The sequence below is a fragment of the Ambystoma mexicanum genome, chromosome 3q, assembly GCF_040938575.1.
Source record: "Ambystoma mexicanum isolate Mex_15411 chromosome 3q, UKY_AmexF1_1, whole genome shotgun sequence".
Classification (NCBI taxonomy): Eukaryota; Metazoa; Chordata; class Amphibia; order Caudata; family Ambystomatidae; genus Ambystoma; species Ambystoma mexicanum.
This window is the reverse complement of record NC_090926.1, coordinates 268,357,155-268,375,649: the sequence shown is the minus strand read 5'-3', so window position 1 is coordinate 268,375,649 and position 18,495 is coordinate 268,357,155. Positions and strand designations below refer to the sequence as shown.

At 47.9% G+C, this 18,495-nt stretch overlaps 1 protein-coding gene across 1 annotated transcript in view; it reads right to left on the bottom strand.

Annotated features, from left to right (window-relative positions):
- LOC138582434 (inactive dipeptidyl peptidase 10-like) overlaps positions 1 to 18,495 on the bottom strand; it is a 755,097-nt gene that overhangs the window by 21,378 nt on the left and 715,224 nt on the right. The window contains exons 18-22 of the mRNA XM_069653734.1: positions 16,331 to 16,429; positions 15,810 to 15,876; positions 15,501 to 15,695; positions 13,405 to 13,459; positions 846 to 945 (exon numbers count right to left, since the gene is read on the bottom strand). Coding sequence (XP_069509835.1) covers positions 846 to 945; positions 13,405 to 13,459; positions 15,501 to 15,695; positions 15,810 to 15,876; positions 16,331 to 16,429 — 516 coding nt within the window. The remainder of the gene's footprint in view (positions 1 to 845; positions 946 to 13,404; positions 13,460 to 15,500; positions 15,696 to 15,809; positions 15,877 to 16,330; positions 16,430 to 18,495) is intronic.

The following is an 18,495-nucleotide window of genomic DNA, read 5'->3' as shown; positions in this document are numbered from 1 at the left end:
GAAGATAATCTCCAGAGGAAAGAATAGGCCATCTCATGCTTATCCCTGCCTGCAAGGGCTGCTCTTCCTCAATCCCAAAGGTACAAGTGTAGCAGACGTACACATTCAGAGGAGCTGCTGTGACTACGCCGCTCTTCCCCCTTTCCTCTTCTCACCCACTTGCACCATTGTGCACCCTTAAATTCTCACACCAGATAATACAATACATTGCATGGCTGAGTCTGCTAACATCATGTCACCAGGGGACAGAGGGATCCCTCAAATGTGTACAGAACCTCTGTCTGCCTTTTACACCCATGACTCATATCCTGAGGGTACCGTTTAGGGTGCCCCTTGTAGAACTCCTTGTTAACCCTACTGGAGCCCTTTTCATATCCATCATCCAATCAATTCTTATGCCTTATGGGGTGTCTTTTTCTGCCTCCCAGTAGATCCCTTTCCTTGTTTGCAAAGATCATTCTTTGCACCCCTAATGATCCCCGCCCCGAGGCCTTGCTGGATTACTGCTTATGCGGCCAGTAAATCTCTTTCCTTGTGTCTATGGATCTTTCCCTGTAGTGCTGATGGACCCCTTTAGACCTTGGTGGATTCTTTTGTTATGTTCCCATCAGGACTCTGTTGATGCTTGCGTGGGTCATTCTTTATGCTGCCGGTCGATCCTTGGTGGATTCCTGTGTATGCTCCTCCCTTGTAGCTTGCTTGCATGGTTCCCCTTTCAGAGCCCCACAGGATCCCATGTCAAGACTCTAATTGACCCCCACTCATACTCCTATTAGATCATGCTCCATCCCTAGGTGAAGCTGCTCAGGTGCCTGCAGCATGAAGAGGAGAAATCTACTGCTCACCGTGGAGACGGAAATTTGTGATTGGTGCTACAGCCACTCCGCACTTGAACAAGATGTCTGTCGCTGCTAGTAGCTTTAGGGTTAAAAACCCTCCATAGGCCTAGAACAAAAGAAAGGATCATTAAAACACGTTTGATGGACGTCAGCGAATGCAGCTTGGAGGAAAGGCCACCACAGACTGAATTTCATCACTACACAATCTCGATAGACTTCTGACACTACAACTCACAGAAACAATGGGTGGCGCGCTTGGAATTTAAGAGTGTTGGGTAACATAACATAGGAACTTGTTGTTCGTGGTTAAAGGGACGCAGCCCCTTTAAGAACACACATGGACACCGAGGTGGGAAGAGGGCGGAAGGGGAGGGGCCAGGGAGAGGAAAGGCAGTTAAGATGTAGGAGAGATTAAAGGAAGGTTGATAAGAACAGTGTCTCCGCGTTTCTGTGGTATGCATGGCTGTTGACGAGTGCTGAGAGCCAACAACTGGCAACGAAGGACAGACGAGAACTCATGCCTCGCACCTAACAAACCGGCATAATCAGCAATCACGGTGGGCCAGTCCGTCCGGCAAGAACGGTGGGCCTGTGTGCCCTGCAGAAGGCCTGTGCGCCTGGTGGTGACGAAGGGCCCGTGTGCCCAGCAATAGCGGTGGGCCCGTGTGCCCTGCAAGAGCGGTGGGCTTGTGTGCCCTGCAGCGGGCCTGTGTGCCCAATATCAACGGTGGGCCAGCGCGCCCAGCAGATAGAGGTGGGCCTCTGCGCCCTGCAGTGGGCCTGTGTGCCCAGGAACAACGGTGGGCCAGCGCGCCCAGCAGATAGAGGCGGGCCTGTGCGCCCTGCAGCGGGCCTGTGTGCCCAGGAACAACAGTGGGCCAGTATGCCCAGCTGATAGAGGTGGGCCTGTGCGCCCTGCAGCGAGCCTGCGTGCCCAGCATCAACAGGCCCGTGTGCCATGCAGCGGGCCTGTATGCCCAACACGAACGGCGGGCCGGTGCGCCCAGCAACCAGAGGTGGGCCCTTGCGCCCTGCAGCGGGCCGGTGCGCCCAGTACTAACGGCGAGCTAGCGAGATCGACAGTAGCGAGGGGGCCTGCGTGCCCCACAGTGAGCCTGTGTGCCCAAATCCAGCACCTGCATTGGACCTGTGTGCACAAGTGAGGGACCCGTATGCCCTAAAGTCCGGTGGACGAGGCGGTGTCATCCGGAAGAGGGCCTGTGTGCCCTGTGGAGGGCAGACGGCCACGAGCGACGGACGCCGTGAAAGTCGTCAAGAAACATATTGACCTGCGGAGCAGTCGGCGGAAGGCGGTGCCGTGACAAAAGAGTTCGAACACAAGTAAGGAAACCCTGCTCGATCGCATCCGAGCGCATGACTAGAAAATTATAATACCCAATAGCCTGCTAACACCCCGGCTGCCCCAACCAACGCAATCGTAACCTGGGGAAACCACCACAACCAGAGCCAGCACACAAAGGGGCATCCAGCATCCTGCTAACACCCCGGCTGCCCCGACCAATGCAAATGTAATGTGGGGGTAACGATAGTGACCAGGGGCAACGCACAAAAAAATAAATAATTAAAGGTGACCACCCACCGCCCCAATTTGACCTACTGAGACAGAAGAACGCAGTGGCACCCACGCCCAGCCACGCCAACGCCACCACCACTCCTCACAGAAGAAGGGGCTCACCACCTCTGTCCACATCACCAACGGAAAGAACAGGGACCACCCGGAAAACTCAAATTTGCAGCACAATGTCCTGAACAGCGCCAGAGCGCCCACACGCCACCAAAGTGCCAGCATGACTGACCAGGCGCAGGCAGCTGCAGATGTTGGGCACCACCAGTTGCCAACACCAACCTCACCTCGCATGCCAGCCTCATGAGGAGACCAAGCCCATTCACACTCAATCCTCACCACGACCAAGGTCAGCGATGGGAAGAGTGGGTGGAAGAATTCGAGGACTTCGTAGGTGCCATTGGCACACAAGAACCCCCCAATATATTCAGCATTTTCGCCAACGTTGCTGGGAGAGAAATGAAAAACATCATATGCCGATTCCCCCACAGGACCGCACCACGTATGCGAAACTCCTACAAGCCATCAATGAGAAAATTGTCATTTCACCCAATCGTGACTATGAGCGGTACACTTTCAATCAATGTGGTCAACTCCCCCATGAATTCATAGGAGAATTCGTCATCCGCCTTCAAAGAAAGATAACGAAGTGCGACTTCGCCAACTTTAACGATGATGAAGCTATCAGGCTACGCATAATAGAAGGGTGCATATCCTCCATGTTCAGGAAACACCTCCTAAAAAAGCCCCTTTCCCTAAAAGAAGTACTGGACTTGGCCAGAGTTTACGAAAGAGTGGATGTCCAGGCCGCAGCTACTGAAAATCCAAAATAGGGCAACATCATCGCAGCCGTAAGCCCCTACGCCCGATACCCAACCTCGCAAAACAGAACAACTCCCAGATACTCTACTCAATGGACCCAGGGTGATCGTCAATGCTACTGCTGTGGGTTCGAGTACCCACACAGAGGACCATGCCCTGCCATCGGCCAACGCTGCCTAAGATGCGGAATGGAAAACCACTTTCAAGAGATGTGCAAGGAACAACTCCCCGAAGGGAGTTTAACACGCCAACGAACTGCCAGCAGCACAATGGAGACGCATACAGAACAACAATGCCCTGCAGAAAGAAATGCAACATTCCCCACTAACTCCTATCAACGCCCGAACACCGTGAGGGCACTCGAAGGACTCCAGATTGAACCAGATAGGAAAGATCACGAACTATATGACATCCGCCAACGAGACCCAGTGCAAATACCGGAACTTGGGGTGACATACAGGAGGGACCCCCTAGCTCCTCATGAACAGGACACAGACCCATACACCAACTCCCCACCAAGATATCAACTAGGAGTAAGCGAACAAACTCAATACCTGCAAGATGGATATGACAGGAATACGTCAGGCTCCTCAGAGTTGACGTGGAAGACCCTTCAGCTCCCAGAGTGACAATACAAATGGGGAACACCAGGAACAAATTTGTCGTCGACACGGGAGCGACGGTAAACGTCATGAATGAAGACCTGTACTGTGATATAGCCCTCTCATACCCCCTACGAGAATCCAGGACACACATCTTCCAATGAGGAGTGGCCCTGCCCATGACATCAAGGGGGCAATTTCAATGTGACCTGACACATGGTGACCTCATGGTGACTTCCACGATCCACGTCATAAAGAGTCCATCCATAGATCGCTGCCTCCTCAGCTACCGAACGGCCAGTGCCCTGGCACTGATTGACCTACAATATGACCAATCGGAAGTCATAGAGGGACACCCATCGACACGTGAAACCATCATGGCAGTAACATGCCGACCCCTTGCGAAAGGAGATCTCAAAGATCAGTTCCCCAAACTATTCGAGGGAGTAGGAATGCTCAAACACCCGGCCATCAAACTACACATCAACCCTGACATCATGTCAGTGCCACAGCACCCCCGTGAAGTAGGCTTCCACCTTCAGGAACAAGTGTCAAAAGAGATCCAACTCCTCCTCCTCAATGACATCATAGAGAAGGCAGAAGGACCAAAGCCATGGGTATCTCCTATAGTGATAATGCCCAAAGACAACGGCCGCCTACGCATATGCGTTGACATGCGCATCCCAAACACCGCCATCCAAAGGGAGAGACACCTAGGCCCAAGTCTGGAAGAGATGCTTATCAGGTTAAATCAGGCGAGACACTTTTCAAAACTAGACCTCAATCAAGGCTACCACCAGCTCGTCCTTGACCCAGACTCAAGACCCATCACCACCTTTGTGACGCATGATGGGCTGTTTAGATACAAGCGGCTGAACTTTGGTATATCATCTGCCGCAGAGATCTTTCAAGAGACAATCAGACGCCTGATATCATCTGAAATGAATGCCCTGAATTACAGTGATGATATTCTGATCTTTGGAAAAGACCAAGAACAGCACGACAAAGCCCTAATAGCTGTTTGCAAGAACCTCCAAGAAGCGGGACTGACACTAAATGAACTCAAATGTGATATCAACAAGACAAGCCTCAAATTCTTCGGGCACATATTCTCAGACAAAGGAATTACAGCCGACCCTGACAAAATAAAGGCCATTACTGACCTCCAATCCCCCACAACAGCAGCGGAACTACGCTCCTTCCTAGGTATGGCGGGGTACTGTGCGTGCTACCTCCCGAACTATGCCACAATCACCGACCCACTCCGCACCCTCCTGAAAAAGGACCAACCCTTCGTCTGGGACGCACCCTGCCGAGCTGCATTCACGACCATAAAGGAGAGCTTCACCAACAACCGCCAACTGGCATACTTTCACCCAGAGTGGCACACCATCATTACTGTAGATGCTAGTCCAGTGGAACTAGGAGCCATCCTTGCCCAAACGGACGCCAATGACAACGTCCGACATGCGGTGGTGGCATATGTTAGCAGCGCCCTATCACACACGGAAAGGGCCTATTCGCAAACTGAGAGGGAAAGCCTAGCTGCAGTATGGACCTGCGAAAAATTTCACCACTTCGTCATTGGCCGGAAATTCACCCTCGTAACAGACCATCAGGTCTCGATATTGGGCAACTCCAAGACCAAAATGCTGCCCCGAATACAGCGCTGAGGAATAAGACTACAAGAATATGACTACGTGATCATCCACAAACCCGGGGGTGAAGCCAACCCGGCAGACTACCTGTCCAGGCACCCCATGATTAACAAAGACGACGCCCTGGCCCATGAGGCCGAAGAATACATCTCCTACCTGTCCTCAAATGCCATGCCACCTACGATCTCAACAGCAACATTTGAGGAAAGAAGCAAGGCCGACCCAACGATCAAGGCCGCCGTTTCCCTCACCCGCTCCAACACATGGAGAAAGCACCAAAAACAAAAAGGAAGCGGAGGGGAGGAAGCAGACAAGAAAGATCTTGATCGGCTAGCCAAAGTACATGGCGAACTGATAGCCACAGACCAAGGCGTACCATTCCACGGAAACAGACTAGTGGCCCCGAAAGACCTAAGGAAGACCCTGGTAACACTAGCCCATGAGGGCCACAGGGGAATTGACAACACAAAAAAGATCTTCAGGAATAACTTCTGGTTACCCTACATGGACGCGGTAGTTGAAGACATGCTGATGCACTACAGACCCTGCCAACTTGCAGCAAAAGGGTCAAACCCGAACCCCATCCAACCAACCACACTTCCAACAAGGCCCTGGCAAAAAGTTGCGATGGACTTCTACAGACCTCTAGAAGAAGGTGTATACCTGTTGATAATCATCAACGAATATTCTAGGTTCCCATTTATCAAACAAATACAATCGACATCATTCACCGAAACAGCACCCATCGTGGACAAACTATTCAGCGAGTGGGGCATCCCGAACATTGTCAAGACAGATAACGGATCCCCATTCCAAGGACGAGAGTTTGCTAAGCCTGCGGCCCACCTAGGATTCCACCACCAAAAGATCACACCACTCTGGCCCCAAGCCAACGGGATGGTGGAGCGGTTCATGGCCACCATCAAATTAACCAGACAGAAAGCTACAGTGGAGCAGATACCCCACACGCAAGCCATCTGCAGTATACTCAGGAGCTACAGGAACACTCAACACGACGGGAAAGCCGCCAGCCAAGCTCATGGTGAGATACCAGCCCCGAACACGCATTCCCCGATGGGAAGACTACACACCTGAAGAAGATTCAGCCATCAGAGAACGAGATGCCGAGAAAAAAAGGAAGGCCAAAGAGTGGGCCGACAAAAAGACGAAAGCGAAAGAACACCAACTAGAAGTAGGACAAGCCGTCCTGGTCCAGCAAACTCAGCGCAAGAAAACAGAAACACGCTACAGCCCCGAACCTCGGGTCATCACAGCCATTAATGGACCCATGGTCACGGCGACCGGAGAACTAGGGGACATCACCCGAAACTCCTCATTCTTTAAAAGGTTATATCTTGAAGAGCCAGAGACACAAGAGGCAGAAGCCAAAGATCCAAGTGAGGAAGACGAAATAGAAAACCCAGTCGAAGCGAGTGGTGAAAGGAGAGAATCCCCAGGCAGACGACTCAGAACAGTAAAGAGACCAGTGCGACTCATCGAACAGATGTAGTCGGACTTTCATGTTTAGCACGGGGGAGGTGTTGTACGTGGTTAAAGGGACGCAGCTCCTTTAAGAACACACACGGACACCAAGGCGGGAAGAGGGCAGAAGGGGAGGGGCCAGGGAGCGGAAAGGCAGTTATGATGTAGGAGAGATTAAAGGAAGGTTGATAAGAACGGTGTCTCCGCGTTTCTGTGGTATGCATGGCCATTGACAAGTGCTGAGAGCCCCAACAGAACTTTGCAACAGTTTTAGAAATATCCCTACACACAATCCAGAGATAGCTGTGTGAAGACAGCACCCGACCACATCTAGAGACAAGTTTGGGGGCACTTGAAACTGTGACCTGGACATTATTCTGTAACTGTCAAAAACAAAACGGCAAAATACATATAAAAAGTCAGAAGACACATTTACGTAACATGCTTCTGTACATTATCTTCTCTTGCTTTCACGCTTGCCCTGCCGACTTCTGAACCTAGGACCAAACAAGGATTATGGTTGCACACATCTCTAATGTGATTAGAGGGGAGGGTTAATGGTCAATGTCATTACATTCCACAGCTGCTCCCAAATACCCATCAGACACCACAATCCCCTAATCTTAAAATTCACAGACCTCATAAAACACTGTAGGGACCCTTAAACCGTACCATCACACACACGTAGATCACCCACCTACCCTCAACAGTCCCTTATCACCCCTGACCTCAACAAACTCTGAATGCACCCCAGTGTCTTGATCACATGTTAAATTCCCAACTGGGCTATCTCCATACTGTACCACAACCATTCACAGTGGCCGTGCGTGCTCTGAAAGAGCTATGTGCAGTCCAAGCACTAAATAAATAATCTATTCCAGTCTTCAGTTCTTTTTCATTTCGTTATGCATTTTGTATAGGGCTACATGTAGCTTTGGGTCCTCTTCGAAACAGTTGCCCACTTTTTTGTGTCACAGCGAAACATTGTGGGCCTGTTTGCCTATCAGCCTGGCCGTCCTAACACCATCCTGTGCCAGAATGCCATCCCAAATCCCTTTCGAGTGCACAATGAGACGTTTTTCTTCGAGCCACCATGTGACCAGGCCGAAATACCCCCAGGAACTGCCTGTAAAATTGTGGGCTTGCCTTGCTCATTGGCCGGTGCCAAGCCAACTCTCTCGTAAGTGCCCCAGAAACAGCAAGACAGAGGCAATTGGCCACCAGCAACCAAATGACCAAAGAAGCTGTTCACACACCACCATACACCTTACCAGGCAGCCTATCTGGCACATCACCTGGACAAAACGTGGCATGATCCTACCCTCTGCTGCTCGGGGCTCGCTAGCCTTTTGGTGTAGCCCCACACCTTCTGTCCGGGGCTACAATCAAAAGACCCGGGCTATAGCCCCCTAATCCCCACCTAGCAACGCCTCTGCCTCCCTCCACCCTCAGGGGAGAAGATGGGAATTCCTGTGCTTCAGCAGTACACTGAATCACTCAGTTGAACCCCAAAATGTCATGGCTCCCAGAACACATACCAATACGGCAAAGGAGGGAAATGTCTGACAGCGTCTCACCGCTTTGCTTCCCCCTATGACGGACGGGTGCTGAAGGGGAGCAGGTTGGCCACGGGGTAGGAAATGTGGGACATGCATGAGCAGGGCTGGTGCTACCACTAGGATAGGTTAGGCGCTTGCCTATAGTGTGAAAATGTTAGAGCGGTAAATGTCCTCAAAGGCAATAACCTCTTCTACATTTGTGTGTACCTATGTTTATTATTCTCGCTCTCGAGTAGACTACTTGAAGGCGGCCCTCTCAGCACTATCTGCAGCAGCAGGCACTGTGAGGTTTGGGTCGGGTGTGGGCGTACAAAAAGCACAGCAAGCAAATACTAAGGTTCCAAAATGCTTCATCCTCTGCACTGCATCTCTTTGCAAGAGCTATCCCTCTGTCACATGGTGTCCTGGCTGTATCTGGTCCCCGCTAATCAGATAGTGTTCATTTTGCTTTTTAAAAACAACTGTCCTGTCACTTACTAATCCTGAATTCCTGTGAATGGTGTTGGTGATTATATTGGCATTTTGTTTAACCCTCTACATCATTCACCCTTTTGACTTTCCCCTTCAGCATTGCACAGTGCTGCCTTTATCTGCAAGCAATCTTCTGAAAAATAATGACTTGATAGCAGCTGTAAATCAGATCCTAACATAACAAAAATGTCATAATTAAGTGTTCCTTCGGGCACTTGATTTTTAACAAATGTGTGTGCTTACATTCAATTCTTGTTAAAACGAGCATTAGCAAAGCCAACGGCGTCACTATTTTATAGACACAAGATAGCGTTTGCCAGGGACTGCCATTATTTGCCCTGGTACTGCCACAATTTGCCAGTTGTTGTCCTCTTATCGCCAAGTGGTACCCTTATGGCAGTGCTTGGCAAATTCCTATACTATGACTGCACATAATCCAAAACTGTTGGCTTTGACAATGTTTAAATGAGAAGCGCACTTGCTTAGCCGAGATTACTGATGTTTCCCTTGCGTGAATCTTCGGAGAGGGTTTTCTCTGACAAATGGTTCATCAAAGCATCCAGTGCAGTGCTGGACTGACCTTCAGGGAACTCCGGAGATTAACAAGTGGGCCTCTGCACGATCCATCAGTCCCTTTTGTGAGGAATTTGTTATAAAGTTTTCAGTACGCTGTTTCTCACTCTTAAGAAATGTTATATGAAGGTTTTGTGCTGTGATTTTCTATAATGTAATCCATAATAGGACAAATGTGCTTTAAAATTCACTATTTAGATTCATTTGTCAAAATGAGAATTCGCAGCGCGATGGATTGAGGAGAGAAAGTTCAGAAACGCCGCAGAAGGCGACTCCACTCATAACGAATGATATGACCAAAGAGAGGGAAGACATACATTTCACAAAGTAACCCATCAAGATCAAGCAGGAGTTGTAATCAAGAACGGGTTGTATTTGGCCATGTTTCCAGATAACTATCAGCCGCGGCTGCAAGAGATAAGAACGTGGCAAGTACTATATGAAGACTGGGTATTTGGAAGAAAATACAAGACCTCCATTAGAGTGAATGTGAGACACCCTCACTAATCCAGAGAACGGAGACCAAGACAAGAAACAAGAAAATTGTCTTTTTATTATTTGTTCAATATAATATGATGTATTAATGCCATAACTGAAGAAAGCGGTAAGCGCTTCTGTATCCGCTTAAACCGTTTGACACTATCAAGGCTCAGGGCGATGACTTGATCCCCGAGACACACAATGTTTGCTGTGAGCTCGGTGAAATTGCATCACCTTTTAGAGAAGTGTAAACAAAATTAGTCACTAATCAATCCAGTATGCGGATTGTATTCTCATTTTTAAAACTTGTCTTATGTAGAATTGAGCAATTTAGGTATCTATAAAACACACTACTTGGAAGCGATAAAAATAAAAATTGAAAATTTCGACTTTCAAATAGTGTGCACCATTTTTAGCATTCAGCGAAAGTAGTGAGAGAGGTTAGGGTGAACTTCTTGTCTATCCCTCACACTAAATAGGTGTCATGGTAGCATTTTCTAGGGGTAGTACAGCATATTGAGGGACAGAAAGATCCTCTTTTAGGGACATTTAGTCATTTGTAGGGACGGTAGCAGTAGGAATACCTTTTTAAATAAAGTGGTTCTGTCTATTTTGTGTTATATTGTACGAGAACCGCCAAGCCCTATTTAGAGGGGTTTAGCTTGTTTGTACAGTGTAATATTGGACGCCCTATGAAAAACATGTCCACGGCCACTTTTGGTTCCCAGTGCATCCCTGATCCAGTGTTTCCTAAAATCTGAAACTACTGCACTATTAGAACGTTTGCAGAGAAAATCAAATGTGTCAGAGAATGGGCAAAAAAGCTTGAAAATTTGATTTACTATACAAATGCTGGAATACATTTACTTAAGCATCAAGTTTTTCTTGGGGCAAAATAAGCATGACAGCCAAGGGGGTCAGCATGGAAATATATTATTGTTGTGACCAGCTGCCTGATATTCTTTTGGCACAAGCAGAATGATAAAGGGTGTCAACCCTGGCATACATTGTTGCTTTTGTACTCATAATATTCTTGGGGTATAAGTAGCATTAGTGAGTTAGGCCGTGATGGCATATGTTAATGTGACTGGCCTCATGATATTCTTTGGGCACAAGCAAAATAAGGGGGCAAAACTGGCCTATATTGTTGTGACTGTGATGTGTTTTGGACAAAAGCAGAATGACGGAGGAGAGTCAACATTACCATATATAGTTGTGACCGGCCTCATATTATTTTTTAAGCGCTACCAGGATGAATATGTGTTTTACAGTGCCAATGATGGCAAATATTGTTGAGACAGTCCTGATGATATTTGTTGGGCACACAATGTATGAAAACGTGTTATATGTTGCCAGTGCTGACACCAGAGGCGTTGCTAGGGGGGGGGGTTAGGGGGCTATAGCCCCGGGTCTTTTGGTTGTAGCCCCAGATAGAATCTCAGGAGCTACAGCCAAAACACTAGCTATCCCCCGGTCCCGACAGTTCCGACATCAGCATAGCCCCTGGTCTTTTCCAGACCTAGCAACACCCCTGGCTGACATATACTATAGCAACGGCCCATGGCATTGCTTGGGGATGGCCAGCATGGACATTTGTTGCAAAATGTTCCTGTGTACTGTGGGAAACCTGGATTTCATTGAAATATTTCATATGACCACCCAAAGAACTGATGGTAAATTCTATGGTTTGTCACAGACTTCAACCGTAACCAGTGTCATACAATGCACCATTTTAATGCATTATTTTACTACATTTACTGGGGGTGAACCCCAAAACATCTGTGTTTGTTCTAGTCAGGAAAAACATTTACATCCACTTTAAAAATTCGCTAGCCACCACTGGATGTACATAACCGAGGGAAAGTTGCATAATGGTTGCACATCCTGTGATGATGCTCATGCTGTTTTCAGTTCTGTGTGTACAAGAAGAGGAAAGCTGTAGTGCTGCTGCTGTTCTCAGAGGGAGAGGCTTGCAAAGTTGAAGCACATGCTACAACCCTCTATGTGAGAAGAAAACCTGCACTTCCTCGTCTCGTGCGGTTTCTGTCTCTTAAGGCCGCATGTCATGCCACTCTGGTGTTGTACACATTGATGGCTGAGGGAAGCTGTTATCTATTGTCTGCCGTTTTGTGAGGGGGAAGCTGGCAGTGCTCCTACCCATGCGGTAATGTCTGGCGCTGTGGGGTGGGGATGGTCAGGCTTGGCCGATGTTCTTTGTTTCCATTCTATTTGTCATGGCAATGTTTCTGCCGGAGTGATAGAGATGTTATGTGTGATTTACTTTTACGATTATATAAAGTGCAAAAAACACAGGATCTTGCAGAGATGGTACCTTTAATAGGATAAATACTATTCTTGTCTGCTAGCTTCCAAGACCACTGTCAGTAGAGGACAGAAATAGGAGTTGGCCTAATAAAGGCATCATTGCCACAAGATCCTGTGTTGTTTCTTGCATCTGGTAAAAAGTAACACGCTTCACGTTATTGCAGCCAGTGTGTCAACAGAAAGTGTTAACAGTTGGAGTAAAGGGAATGTTGTAGGTCATTCACACTATGCGAGGGCACTGCATTTATCTGAAGTGGCGGGGCATACAGCTGTTGGGGTGTTGAGGTGGGTTCATGTAAAAACAGAATTTAAGATGTATCATAATGCAATGTCAATCCCCTTGTTCTTCAGGTCAAGAGGGGCAAGACAGCTCTCCTTTTTGAAACGACCCACCCTCTTCTTAAATCTAAACGGTTTCCACACTTCAGTCTATTCCTCCTAAGGTATTCTTCCCTCCTGGTTCCATTTTCTTGGCCACCTCCATATTCCGGTTTCACCCCCAAACTCTGACCACAGAATCTCTTTCTCAGTCTGTTCTGTGTTTGTTGCAACTGCAGGGCCACGTGCAGCGCTATAGGAGCAACCAGCCTTTCCCCTGCACGTGCGCGATCTCAATGTCACCTGGCCTAGTAGGATCGCTGTCTCCGTCTTCCCTCTGTTTCCCCTCCCTTGCCTCGTCACGCCTTGAAACACTTGTGTATAGCCGCGTTATAAATGCCATATCATATCATACATGCTGTGATCATCTTTACCAGCTGTACAAGGCAAGCGAGAGAGGATAACATGAGTGAGAGATGTGCGAGCGATGGACAAATGCCAGTCTCCAGAGCAGGGCATGGAGCCCGCTGATCTCACGGCATGGCTGAAGATTAGACCCGTCCTTTGTTTTGCACCGTTTTCCCCTTTGTAGGCTGGTGCTTCTTCCTCCCACACTTTGCCCCGCTTCCTGGCCTGTGGACAATCACAGATGTGAATAGAGATGTGAGGAGCAACAGTGAGCGGCCTTACCTTTCCATACACTCCAATACGTTGACGGTCCACATAAGGCAGCTGCGATAACCACCTGGAATGAAAGGACCTTGTTAGCAGACACTGGGATCCATTGGAAATCTGAATATGTTCTTTGGGGATGTGCTTGAATATCCCACAGCTATCTGAGGAAAGTGGTTCACTGATTGACCTGCAAGCCATGAGAGGGACCCCCATCACCCTCCCCAGGCAGCTGCCAATATTCGCTCAGGAAGGCCCTGTTGTGTGATCTCATATATCCAATCTGGTGATTTGGTAGTACGGGATCCACCCCTCATAGAAGAGCTTGGATTCTTTCATGGACTATTCAAATATCACAGGCGGCGCTTGCGAAAGGCCAATCTCCATGAGCTCTAAAACCATCTTCAATTATTGTACGTGGGGCTAATAATTCCATCCAGTGGATCTCCCAAAGAAGAAGGCATTCTATGAGTTTTTAAACTACTAAGGTATTATCTGGGGAGCTGTGGATGTTATTGCTCTTAGCATGTCCGGCATCTTCTATGAAAGCCCAGATTTAGGTTATGTTATGTTATGTTATGTTGATGTATACCGCGCAACACTACCATCTAAAGGCAGTCTCCAGGTGCTCACGTGGCTCTTAAAGAGAGGAGGGCTAGGTGTGTTAGTGGGGGTAGGACAGGTTCAGAACCAGGAGGAACTGGCCTCTGTGAGTATTGTCTTGCATGTGGGAGTTGGTTCGGGAGGCCCCGTGTGTTGTAACCGTATGGGTAGGACTCAGTGCCTCGGGTTTGTTTGTATTTGTGTTGGTGTGTGTGTGATGCTAGGGTGGGGTTGTGGTCGTGCGCACTGGTTAGTTGTAGCCATAAGGGTCTAGAGTCGCGGGTGGTTGTTAGGTGTATGACTATCTATTGTGTTGGCGTGTATTTGTGAAGTGATTGATGGATTCATGGACTATGTGCCGGGGAGTTCCCTCCAGTGTTGTTTCCGGAATCTCAGAGAGCTTAGTCATAGCTTACAGTAACTTCAGTGATTATCTGAGGAGCAGTCGATTCCAATGCTCTTAGTATACCCTGTATATCCAGTGGAAGCCCACATTCAAAGACTTCTCACAACAAGTGCAGTGATAATCTGGACAGTTGTGAATTCCATCCATCCTAGCATATATGGCAGGTCATGTGGAGGACCACATTCGGTGGTCCCTTACACTGACCTCAATGATTATGTGGCAGCTAACAATTACATCCATCTTAGCACAGCTTGCACCGCCCACGAAATCCCACATTCTAGGATTCCTTATAATAACATAAATCATTATCTGGGGAGTTCTGTATTCCATCACTCTTAGGGCAGACTGCATATCCAGTGGAAGACCACATTCTGTGGTTCCTTACACTAAAGTAAATGAATATATGGGAGCTAATACTTCCATCCCTCTTAGAACAGCCTGCATCTCTCATGGAGGCCCACACTCTGCAATTCCTTACAATACCTTCTGTGATTATCTGTGTGGATTTCATCCATTTTAGCATATAGATGGCATGTGTGGTCCTTTGCACTGACTTCAGTGATAAGGTGGTAGCTAAACATTACATCCCCCTTCGCATAGCTTGCACCTCCCACGAAATCCCACATTCTGTGATGCCTTATAATAACATTGGTGATTAACTTGGGAGCTTTGAATTCCAAAACCCTTAGCATAGGCTGCATGTCCCGTGGAAGACCACATTCCGGGGTTCCTTACACTAAGGTAAATGAATATATGCAGCTAATAATTCTATCACTCTCAGCATAGACCACATGTCTTCAGCCTACAGCTGGCATTCCCAACATCCAGTTACCACCTTCTATTCCCTTTCTCGCCAGATGAGGGCTCGTGAGGAAATCATTCTTCCCAATAACACTCAACTCCTTCAAGGAGCAAAAGTGTGTCTGAAGCGGATGACAAATGGTGCAATCTAATGCTAACCTTAAATGATGGCCATTCCTTTCCTGTATGAATGACAGGCAGATTTAGTTGTATACTCTCTCTATGGGCACAGGATATTCGGATTCCCTTTAGTGACAAACATGCTAATAAAGCAGGTGCATTACATGCTTGTTTGAGAACCTACTCAGTAAGAGCAATGTGGTCTTTGACCTCCATAGTGCCCAACTTCCGGCTGATTTCATGCAGTAGACGGAGCCCTTGGCGTCCAGACCCTCTTCCGTCGAATCGGACCAGGATGGCCCTGGAGGAGCTGACGAGAATGGAATCCCATCCCAGCTGAAATTCCTCTTTTACCTGCTGACCTCCGGGGGCCTCGTCACTGCAAAGGGAAGGCGATACATACAGATTAGTGGCTTGGAGATGGAGCGCGACAGAGACATCTTTCTGGTATCTTGCGGGCAACGCTCGGTGCCTGGGTGGGCCTGATACTCACAGTAGCAGGAGCACAGGGTGCACACTATCCTTGTACCCTGCAGGTAGGGTCAGTTGTATGGGAAGATCTACAGAAGACAGACAGAATGAGATCAGCGGAAGGGCCCTCTCTTCACACAGGATACCCGGCAACATTCTACCACAGGACTCTGCCCACGCAACCTCCCACCCAAACACCACCCCACTCAATGAGCTTTGTGTTGCATACTTTACTGATATCCATACTACCTTTCCTCCCATCACTGAGCCAAGCAATTTCTTGTGTGGCTGTGGGACCAAACTTGGAACCCTGTGCATCTAGCTTCAAAGGCTACACAAAGAAACTTGAAGAAAGCAACACAAATGTGCAGCTTGTATGCCCTCTGCAGACAGAGAGCAAGCAGATATGATCCAGGATAACACAAGATGCAGGGCAACCACTCTTCCACACGCGTGACTCCAAGCTATAATAGATAGACTGATCCTACTGGGCGCCTCCCGCTTCCTGGGACTGTAATAATGGTCTTCAATGCTACTTCTTACCATAGCCGGCAAGACGTATGGTTTTATACTCATAGATGGGCATCTCCTTGGCACGCAGCTCTTCTCTCAGCATGTGGTTGTCCTCCAGTATTAGGAAATCTGCAGTAAGCAAGCAACACAACATAAAACTCATCACACCAGCACAGTTTCGGAAGTAGACAAGTTGCTACCTAACAGCACCTTCTCCTACCGATGGAGAAATGCCGTGCAGGAGCTCTGGACTCCAGCCATCACTTGCACCCATACACTATTTCCCATAGCAGGCGTCTGCAACCATTGGCTCTCTAGATGTTCCGGACTGCAATGCCCATCTACCTTAGCCAGCAAAGTCAATGGTGAGGGATCATGGGAGTTGTAGCCCAAAACATCTGGAGAACCGAAGGTTGCAGACCCCTGCGTATAGGACTGGGTGAAACGCCCATAGATCCAACATTTCCCTCTTTATTTTATTTAATTTTTTTATTGAATGTGTTTAGCTCACGAGGAACTTTTCACGCCATGTTATATTAAAACAAATATAAATATATACAAAAACAAATCAAACTATTAAACATGAACTCAATGAATACAATAAAATATAGCAGATAATAAAATTCAACAAACAATTGGACTTAAGAGAAATCTGAAATCAAAAATAGTTAAACTATAGTTCAGAGTCGCCATACAGCAATCTGTAGATGTGTTAAGTCAGAATTCAAGCAATAAAACCAAAAAGTTGTAGATTTAATTTCATTATAATCACACACACACATTTTCCCAGATTAGACATATAGACATCTCCCAATTTTATAAATCTAGTCAAAACATGTGTAGGGGTTTCAAGTATATGAGCAAGTTTACAAATCCTACAAGATCTCATGTTAGGAGGTAGACCCAACCTAAGACCAATGATTGAGAGGACCTGGAGTTGATTTGTGCGTAGTTTCAGTATTAGCCTTCTGACTTTTGAATTCGGACATTCCAAGAAATAATTTTGTGGGGGTAAATAAGAAAGCCGCCCCACCATTGAGTAAGAAGTTACAAGCCTGAGGCGTCTTTGTCCGTCTGCAAAGCTTTATAAAAGATGGCTTGAATTGTGTACTTTTCAAGCCATCTTTCATAAACACAGAAATTAGCACAGAGTCCGCAGGTTCACTGAGGGTCAAAGATGCCTGGGGAGGGGGCGGGGAAACAAAGGGATAGTAACTTCCTCTGCTGACCCCTCGCGTGAGGGGTCACCAGAGGAATTTACAGTGACTGGCAGAAGTGCCAGCCAGCCACAGCACTTCTGTCAGATTGTGTGAATTAATGGCGGGCGCATCTCCCGTCGCGGCTGCGGCAGGATAATGGGTCTCGCCAATGTTGCAGTGGGACTGGGGGGTCCTGCCAGGGCCCCAGCTCAGCCCCACTCTTTGGAGACTGCCGGGGCCCGGCCCCGGCTGGCCCACTTAAAGCACTGGTCTTAGTGATGTTAGCCCCAGGTCTAGTCTCAGTACTTCCATAGGAATCAACTGGGGAAGATTGAGTATACGCTTCCAAAATCGTCCCTGCAACCCATTTAGCCAATCGTATCCAGGGGGTACTAATGCTTCTAGGCCATATCATATAACCAGACAGAAGCATCGCAAACACAACTTCCTAAAGCCTGCCAAGCCGGAGCCTGACCTCTGCCCAGCAAAGTTGGAGAAAAGGCCTGTCAACTGGCCCGCTTTCCTTGCTTTATTGAGGAGCAGTTCACTATAGCGACCGGTGACGCCCATTTCCATCTCTACAGTTCATCTCTGCCCTTTACACCTATGGTCCATGCATGTGTTCTCCGATAAGGGTCACTAAAGCACTTATTGTATCTAGCTTATCCAATCCAAGGGCAAGAATGCCCCCTCAGCAGCAGTGGCATCATTTAACCACAATGATACAGTCAGCAGAAAAGGCACAGCAGGCGTCCCGACCCAAGAGCCCCCTCAGTGAGGTCCACAGAAAGTGACATCACGTGGTCTATGTCTTCCTAACCGTCGCCATTGGCCATTCTTTAAAAGCAATCTTTATTTAAAACTTTATTATGTGCCTGTTAATAAGCAGTAATATATAAAAGGCACAGAACCTCAACCACTGAAAACAGTAAATGCTAAAAGTATGGTTGCTTTTAATGTAAGCATTGCCAGATTGGTAAAGCTGCATGGGCAGCA